General features: G+C 40.2%; 1 protein-coding gene across 3 annotated transcripts in view; it reads right to left on the reverse strand.

Annotated features, from left to right (window-relative positions):
- LOC129666278 (phosphatidylinositol 3,4,5-trisphosphate 3-phosphatase TPTE2-like) overlaps nt 1-9,783 on the reverse strand; it is a 39,878-nt gene that overhangs the window by 1,955 nt on the left and 28,140 nt on the right. For all 3 annotated transcript variants that reach the window (XM_055593310.1, XM_055593309.1, XM_055593308.1), the window contains one exon: nt 1,631-1,723. In XM_055593310.1, coding sequence (XP_055449285.1) covers nt 1,631-1,723 — 93 coding nt within the window. The remainder of the gene's footprint in view (nt 1-1,630; nt 1,724-9,783) is intronic.

A 9,783-nucleotide genomic window follows, 5' to 3' on the forward strand; every position in this document is an offset into this window, starting at 1 on the left:
TTAAAAAGGTTAAGGAAAGGTATTTGTATGTTAAACATGTGTTATTTAGTGGGTATTTTCATTTAAAATATAAAGCTCAAACACAGTGCAGTAAAGTAAAATAGATAAACTGAAATTCATTAAAATGTAACTTTTATGCAATAAAGTGACAGTGTTCGAAAAAGCCATAGGAATCATTATTTTTATTAGCCTAACTTTACATCTAGTATATATAAGGATGTATGTATACATATACATATATAGTTTAAATGAAGCTATGCGACAATGTTCTGCCCCAGAGTAATAGACTAAAGAAATCCCAGTACCAGGTGTGAGAAACTGTTTCATACCAAATTATTGGTCGGGGGAGACTGGGAGACTCCCCAAACACTATAGATTATTGCTGTAGCTCTTAGTTGCCTCGCAATCAAAATCCTCATTTAGTTCTTCACAGAAATGGAAAAAAAATCCTAAAATTCATATGGAATCACAAAAACTCTTGGATAGGCAAAGCCAACCAGAAGGAAGGATTACCATTCCAGATTTTAGATATATTACAGAGTGTTTGGGGAGTCCCCCAGTCTCCCCCGACCAATAATACAATAATATATATATTGGTATTATACATTATTGTATGTATGGAACCATATATATATATATGTATATATATATATATATATATATATATATATATATATATATATATATGGAACTATATATGTAAGCAAAAGGAACCAAACCAAGACTCAAACATGAGTACATGTAGCTTCAGTCACATAATATTTGGCAGAGATGCCAAGAGCAGGAGAAAAGATATTCAACAGATGGTGCTGGGTGAACCCTATGTCCACATACTGAAGGATGAAAATCGAACTGTATCTATCGTCTTGTACAAAAACTAACTCCAAATGGATTAAAGACTTAAACATGAAATTTGAAGTGCCAAAAGCGCTAGAAGAAAACAGAGTACCCCACATTATATCGGTGTAGGAAGGGGCTTTCTGTGAGGACTGTGTGCCCAGGAATTAAGGCCAACAACTGACAAGTGGGACTTCAAAACAATCAGCCTGGTGAAGAGGAAGCCCCAGAATGGGAGGGAACCTTTGCCAGCTCTGCATCTATTGAGAATTAATAGCCAGAATATATAAAGAACTCAAAAAAAAAAAAACAGAATAATAATAATGACTCATTTGAAAAATGGACCTGAACATAAACAGGGTCCTCAAAAGGGGAAAGTTTGTCATCCCTAGCAATTAGGGAAGTGCAAATCAAATTAACTTTGAGATTCACTTTTAACTAGTAAGAGTGGGAAAGATCAACAAAATGAGGTGTGGAGAAAAAAGAAGCCTCATTCACTGTTGGTGGAAGTGCAAACTGGTGCAGCCACTATGGAAATCAGTTATACGACCCAGCTATAGCACTGCTTGGCATATGCCCAAAGGACTCTCCATCCCATTCCACAGCAAGTGCTCAGCCATGTTCATGGCTGCTCGTTTATAATAGCTGGGGAATGGAAACAACTTGAATGTCCTTCAATGGATAAATGGATATAGAAAACGTGGCAATCCGCACCTGGACTGTGCAACTCTGTCTCAAAAAAACTAAAACAAAATAAGACTAGAGAAGAACAAGGAGTGTCTTGATTACTCACCGGGGAGAGAAACTTCACTTTCACATCCTCGGACAGAGCTGGACAGTTGTATACATTAATTATTGCTCTGTCTGTCTCAATGTCATGGAATATCTGTGAATAAACATGAAATTCAGAAGTATATGTCCAGCTAATAAGTATAAGAATGAAGTCAACTTGTACTCCCCCAAACACTCCAAATTTATGAAATGTTCTTGGTGTTGCAGCCCAGTCATTTCATATATATATATGAATATATATATATATGTGTGTGTGTATGTGTGTGTGTGTGTATACACACATTTATGCAGATGTTAATCTTTCTATAAAATTGTAACTTGTTTAAAAGAACTCTACTTCTGTTGAAGGCTAGGATGGAATACTGTCAGAAACCACAGTATTAAGTATAATAGAGCTTAACCAAGGAGACATTACTGTTGAATATATGTCATCCGCTTTTTCTTATGTTGAAGCCCTTTTTTAAAAAATGCACTGTGCATGCCATCCCAAACCCATGCCTAATGCTGGTTGTGCAACTCACCTAGGCCGGTGAGTTCTTTGCAACCTCAACCATCTACACCATCCCCAACACTCAGGCCTCGCTCTGTTCGCTCAGCTGTGTGCCAGCCCACCCTGGTAAGTTGTCGCAGAACACCGCTTAGCTGTGCCATACCCCAAACCCAGGCCCAATGTTGCTGTCATAGCCTGCGCACCAGCCTACCTTGGTGAGTGCCCTAGATTACAGTTCACCTGCACAATCTTTACACTTCCGTGCATAGCTTGGGTAGTGTACCGGGCACATCAGCCCAGGCAGACCCAGCCATGAGTCCCATCCAGCCTTTTTTTTTGGAGGGGGGTGAGGTGGAGGGTTTACCACTGAATTGGAATTACCCACACTCCTCTAGTGAAAAGTCAACACTGAAGGGTTGAAGAGATGGCTCAGCAGTCACAAGTACTAGCTATTCTTCCAGAGAACTTGGGTTAGGTTCACTGCAGCTATGTGGTGACTGAAAGCCATCTGGAACTTTAGTGGAAATCTGATGTCCTCATCTGTTTTTTCTGAGCACTGCATGCACATGGCATACATGCATACAGGCATGCAAAACCCCCACACTTAAAATACCGACTAGCCAAAGAATTGGCCCACCAACTCTTCATAGCTGATCTAGAATCAACCAGGCTTAGGCAAGAACAACAAAACCAAGCTTCCACTAAACGGAGCAGACTAGAATCCCACATCTGATATAAAACCAAAGAAAGAACTCCACATGCCCAGGTTATTTTTTTCAAGAATACAACAAATACGAAAGAAATGTTCTCCGATGAGAATTACCTAGATAAAACCAGGATACAGAACTTGAGGTAACAATGATTATGATCAAGAAATCAGAGAGATTAAAGAAGTCACAAATATCTCAATAAATGTAAACTCTAAGTTAAGTCCAAGAAAACACAAACATGGCTGAATGAAATGACAAGGAAAAGTCAGGATCTAAAAAACAAATACAGTAAAATGATAGAAATACTGAAGAAAACCCAAGATGAACTGGAGATGCAATTGAAAAACACAATAACCCAGTTAGAAAACTCAGGGGAAAGCAATACCAGTAGAATGGACCAAATAGAAGATAGAATATCAAGACTTGAGGATATAGTAGAATTGGACCATTCAAAAAAAAAAAAAAAAAAAAAAACAAGAACAAAAACCCACAGAGGAATACGAGGAATTTTAGGACTCCGTGAATTATGGGCATAGATGGAAAAGAATCCCCAATGACATAGACCAGGTTTTCAACAAGATCATAAAAGACAATTTCCCCCAATTAAGGAGCGACATATACATAAAGATATAGAAGCAAGTGGAACACCTAATACACAGGATCAAAACAGAAATTTAGTGTGCATATTGTAGTTAAAATAGAACTTACAGGACCAGAGGGAGGGTATTGAAAATGCCAGAGAAAAACCATATGTCACACACAAAATAGAAACAGAATAAAAGTTGAATTATCAATGTAAACTCTAAAAGCCAGAAGATTCTGAGCGATGTACTTCAATCGCTTAGAGAACACAGATGCCACCAGATGGTGCCATGCAAGCTTCCAAAGGAGGAAGGCAACCAACAGTCCTACCCAGCTATGACGCCTATGAACCACATAAATGATGGGCATGGCGCAATAACCCTAAGGCTGCAGTGGCACACGTGCCTTAGCAATAACCAACAGCTTTTTACTTGGACTTAAGCCCGATTCAACAACAGGGAAAACATAACTGGTACTGGAAACCGAGATAACTACTCAGTGCTAATAAAGTCATGCAACATTGTGGAAGAGGGAGCAGAAAAACTGCAGCAGCCAAAAAGATCAGGGAGTTTGCTGTGATACTATGTCTCCTAGTAATGCCAGAAGTTATACCCGTAAAATCTCACCAATATGACTGGCTAAACGTGAGCTGAACAAGGATGACGCTGATAGACATGCCAAAGTGGACAGAGAAAAGCCCACAAGTCCTCAACCCTACACAAATAATTCTAGGCAACAGAGGAAGGTAGGGGAGGGAGAGGTGGCCTTCTCGAGGGAAGAGCACACAAACTGGTTATTCAACACCAAACTGTCATCCCTGAAAACATGCACATAGATAACATTATATAGACTGAGCAGGTTTTACTTAGGAATATATACATACACAACTATACGTATGTCCACGCAATAACAATGAGAAATAGAGGTCAGAAATTGGAGTGAGAGCAAGGAGGGGCAAATGGAAGGGTTTCAAGAAATGGAAGAAAATGGAGAAATGTTGTAATTATATTAAAATCTCAAAAGTTAAAAAAGTCAAAATAAAAAGAACACAGGTGTCAACACAGATTACTATACCCAGCAAAATTATCAGCCATAACTGAAGGAGAAAAACACTTTCCTGATATAAATAGACTAAGATAATTCATGCCCTACAAACTAGCTCCACAGAGAATACTGGAAACAGCACTTCAGATTGAAGGGAGGAATAAGAGGGTAAAGAAAAAGCCTGCCAGGGATCAGATAGTGTTAAGACATCATCAGAGAAGCTTCCTCCTGCAACAGATGGAAACAAATACAGAGACCCACAGCTGAACAATGTGCAGAGAATGAGAGATCTTGGAACACTCAGTCCTAAATGGGACTTTATCAAATGGGAAAGGGTCTTTATCACACCCCTTCTCTGAAGCTCAGAGAACCATGCAGTAGAGGAGACAGAAAGACTGTAAGAACCAGAGGGGTTTATTCTATATTATATGTCTAGTATCCACTTATAAGTGAGTATATACTGTATGTGTCTTTCTGCTTCTGGGATACCTCACTCAGGATGATCTTTTCTAGTTCCCACCATTTGCCTGCAAGTTTCATGATTTCCTTGTTTTTAATTGCTGGGTAGTATTCCATTGTGTAAATGTACCACAATTTCTGTAACCATTCCTCCATTGAGGGACACCTAGGTTGTTTCCAGGTTCTGGCTATTACGAATAAAGCCACCATAGACATGATTGAGCAAATGTCCTTGTTGTGTACTTGAGCATATTTTGGATATATTGGCTAGGAGTGGTATAGCTGGATCTTGAGGAAGCGCTATTCCTAATAATACAGGATAAATGTACAAAAACCTGTACACCTGAAGAAGCTGAGCTAGGAGGAGGACCCTGGGTAAGATGATCAGTCCTCACTCAGAAAGGCAAACAGGACGGACATTGGAAATAGGAGAAAACAGGAAACAGGACAGGAGCCTACCACAGAGGGCCTGTGAAAGACTCTACCCAGCATTGTATCAAAGCAGATACTGAGACTCATAAACAAACTTTGGGCAGAGTGCAGGGAATCTTATGAAAGAAGGGGAAAATAGTAAGACCTGGAGAGGACAGGAGCTCCACAAGGAGAACAACAGAACCAAAGTATCTGGGCCCAGGGGTCTTTTCCGAGACTGATACTTCAACCAAGGACCATTCATGGATTTAGCCTAGAACCCCTGCTCAGATGTAGCCCATGGCAGCTCAGTCTCCAAGTGGTACCTAGTAAGGGGAACAGGGACTGTCTCTGACATGAACTCAGTGGTTGGCTCTTTGACTGCCTCCCCCTGATGGGGGAGCAGCCTTGCTAGGCCACAAAGGAGGACAATGCAGCCAGTTCTGATGAGATCGGATAAGCTAGGGTCAGATGGAAGGAGAGGAGAACTTCCCCTATCCGTGGACTTGGAGAGAGGCACAGGAGCAGATGAGGGAAGGAGGGTGGGATTGGGAGGGGAGGAGAGAGGGGGCTACAGCTGGGATACAAAGTGAATGAACTGCAATTAATATAAAAAATTAAAAAATTAATTAAAAATGAAGCAGAGGGGGTGGAAACAAGGCCTCCTAAATACAGCAGGACTGACATATGTCCTCACAGAGACTGTGGTAGCGTGCATAGGGCCCACATGGTTCTGCCCCAGATGGGGGTCCCGGCTGAGAGAAGGGGTGGATAGAAGCCCACATCCCTAACCCAGAAGCTCTTTTCTACTGATAAGCACTTGCAAATGAAGTCTCACGTGCTATACAAACCACTCTTCAGGCCAGGCCCATGCAGTAGACGGCCAACACAAAATGAACTGAATGGCATCTTTGGAGGTTGTCTCATAATGTTATGCCAGGGTATTTATTTATTTGTTTGTTTTTTAACGTTACTGATCATTTGCTTATGTTTTATGGCTTCCAGTTTACTGTTTTTAGGGGATTCCTGTGTGTACAAATATGTGTGTCTCTGTATCTATATGTATTTCTGATGTTTTTTCTTTGGCTCTTTTTTCCTCTGTTTGTTTTTCCTATTCTGATTTATTTGTGCCTGTTTTATCTTATTTCGTTATTGTTCCTTACATGCCTGTTCATTTTCGAAGGAGAGACAGAAAGGGTGTGGATCTGGGTGGAAGAGGAGCTACAGAGAATCTTGGAGGAGTTGGGGAAGAGGAAACTGTAATCTGAATGTATTGTGTAAAAAACCATTTTCAATATAAGAAAAGAATTTTTAAATTAAATTAAAAAGTTTTAAATTAAGTTAAAAAGAGGTATGTTCAAAAATAAAGGGCACACTTGAAAAATGGGTACAGGGAAAAAAAAACAAATCTACAACCGACGGAATACAAAATAGAAATAATAATAGAAATCACAAAAAAGTGATAGCAATGAACACATTTTTTTTCCAGCAGTAGCTTTAGATATAAATGGCCTCAACTTCCCAATCAAAAGACATAGTCAGTTGAATGAAGAAACAAAATGTGTCTTGGAATTGTTTACAAGAAACCCCATTCATCGTCAAGGACAAGCTTAGAGTGAAAGGATAGAAAAAAATCATAAAGAAATAGGACTAGGGAATAAACAACTGTTGGCATCTTCACATCTGACAAAATAGGCTTCAAACTAATCAGAAGATATAAAGAAGGTTATGTCATTCTGATCAAGAGAACAACTAGCCAAGAATACATTAATAGTCACCAAATTCCCAGGCCCCCAATTTGTGTGTGTTTCTGTGCACACACATTACTACTGAACATCAAATCACAGATTAACCCTCACTCAGGAATAATAAGCGACTGATTTCAGTAACTCACTTTCTCTAGGACAAAGATAATTTGGACAAAAACATATACAAAGAAACATTGGAAATTTTATGTGTGACATCAGACATCTCAAATGGACCTAACAGGCATGTACTGAGTATTCTACCCAAACGCCAAAGAAATGTATTTGGCTCAGCAGCCCAAGAAGATTTCTCTAAAATAGACTGCATACTGGGTGCGATACAAAACAAGCCTAAACCAATACAAAAACGATGAAAATAGCTGTATATCCCCTGTGGCCGCCACACAATGAAAGCTTCAAATCAACAGCAAAACAATCTCTAACAACAACAAAAAGCTCATAGAAATTAACACGTCACTAAGTCAAAGAAGACATCAAGAAAGGAGTTGTTTTTTTTTTTTTTTCCTGAAACTAAATAAAAATGAAACCACAAAACAACAAAACTCTGAGTTATACTGAAAGCAATACTAAGGGTAATTTGACATGTAGAACACACACACGTACACCAAGCAAGCAAACAAACAAATAAATAGAGCCAAAGAGCGGTTCTTGGCTTTGACCATGGACACACTGATTGCCCACCTGTTTTTCTTCCTATGGCTTTTCTCAGTGAGACAGTATTTTAGGGTGAACAGTTTAGGACTTTATACGCTACACCATAGAAGGAGGAGACCGTGAGGAGACTTGTGGAAATTTAGATTCAGTGAGCAAGGGTCTGATTAGTAGTAGAGAGGAATAAAGGGGGAGAGGACTTGGGGAAAAGTTTCAAGGGCATAACAAGAAGAATTACCAGATGGCTGGATTTCAGGACCATATCAAAGAACCAAGGACAATATCACATGTTAAAATTCAAGTGGAAAAATACTGGTGTCCTATAGCGAAGCAGGGGAAAGCTCCCTTGACAGATGGATTTTAATCACGAGGGTGAAGAATGCCCTCACTACAGATTTTGCAGCTACCACACATGGAATGCTCATGAACATCCATAAAGTGAATGAAAGAACAAATCATAATATAAAGAAAGGGAACGCAGGGCACAACTGGGAGCAGAGTATTTGCAGACAAGAACTGAACACTCAGAATCAGGCATGAGTGGATTCCCTCAGCTAGGAGAGGCCAATAACAAGCAAGAACTCTTCATGGCAGGATGATCGTGTTAGTAACGGAAGAACCTGAAATAAAACCTGGGATGAAATTCTCTTACTTTACTTCCATGAAAAAATCTTTCCTACTGTTTGTCTTAGTCACTGTTCTATGGCTGTAAAAAGACACCAAGGCCAACGTAACTCAGGAAAAAAAAACCATTTGATTTGGGGCTTGTTTCTAGTTTCAGGTTAGTCCATGATCAGTATGATGGGGAGCATGGCACTGGAGCAGTGGCTGAGAGCCCTACATCCTAATAATGGGGCAGGAGGTAGAGAAAGCAAGACTTGTCTTGATATGGTCTTTTAAAACCTTAAAGCTCATCCCCAGTGACTCACCTTCTCCAACAATGCCACACCTCCCAATCCTTCCCAAACAGTTCCACCAACTGGGCAGAATATGAGCCTATAGGGTCCATTCTTATTCAAACCACAACACTGTTGCCTCCAAGGCCTATCATCATCTTAGGCATTTTTCAACATGTTATCTAAACATTACCTCTTGGCTCCCACTGCTTGAAGGAAAGAGGTTTCTTTCTAGTTCATGAACTCTGTTTTTCAGGATGCCCATCCACAGAATATCTGAGTAACAATATCACTAAGGACATAACTATGTCTACAGATTTCTGGGCCTCATTCCAGATTTTCTGACTCAAAGTCTGGTTGAACAACCTAGGTTGTATAGCTCTAGAAGCTTTAGGTTATTTTTTTTAAAGTGACTAAAAACAAGATAAAAATGGCTAAAGCTAACAACTTAAATATGACTGTAAATTTAAAACCTTGATAGATTGCCAGGAATGCACTCATGCATTTTGGGAAAGTGAAAGACAAAGTGCCTTGCAAAACCCACTTTGAACAGTGAGGTGAAAAGCAAGCTCTGCTTTGCAGCCAAAACAAGCATCACCAAATTTCGGCTGGTAGTCGGAGAGCAACCAGCACCTCATTTTGGCTTGGGGAATGAACATGCTACTTTGGTGTCAAGTTTTCAGCTAAACAGCAGGACTAGGAAATTTGCTTGATTGATAGTGTAGTACCCGTTGTGTAGGTATTGAGACCTAAGCTTGGATCCTCAGCACCATGTTGGTTGCGGTACTTGGTTCCTGTAGTCCCAGCATTGGGGATGTGGAGACAGACAGGAGGATCCCTGGTCTTGCACCAGGATCAGTGAAAGACCCAGTCTCAACAAGTAAGATGGGTAGCTCAGGACAGTGGTGCACCCCTGTGATCCCAGCACTCAGGGAGGCAGGTGCAGGCAGATCTCTGTGAGTTTGAGGCCATCCTGGTCTACAAAGTTAGTCCAAGATAGCCAAGGCTACACAGAGAAACCCTGTCCTGAAAAACTAACCAACCAATCAACCAATTACCCAACCAACCAACCAATTACCCAACCAACCAACCAATTACCCAACCAACCAACCAACCAACCAACCAACCAACCAACCAACCAACCA

The sequence above is a fragment of the Psammomys obesus genome, unplaced genomic scaffold, assembly GCF_907164565.1.
Source record: "Psammomys obesus unplaced genomic scaffold, mPsaObe1.curated_primary_1811, whole genome shotgun sequence".
NCBI classification, from domain to species: Eukaryota; Metazoa; Chordata; class Mammalia; order Rodentia; family Muridae; genus Psammomys; species Psammomys obesus.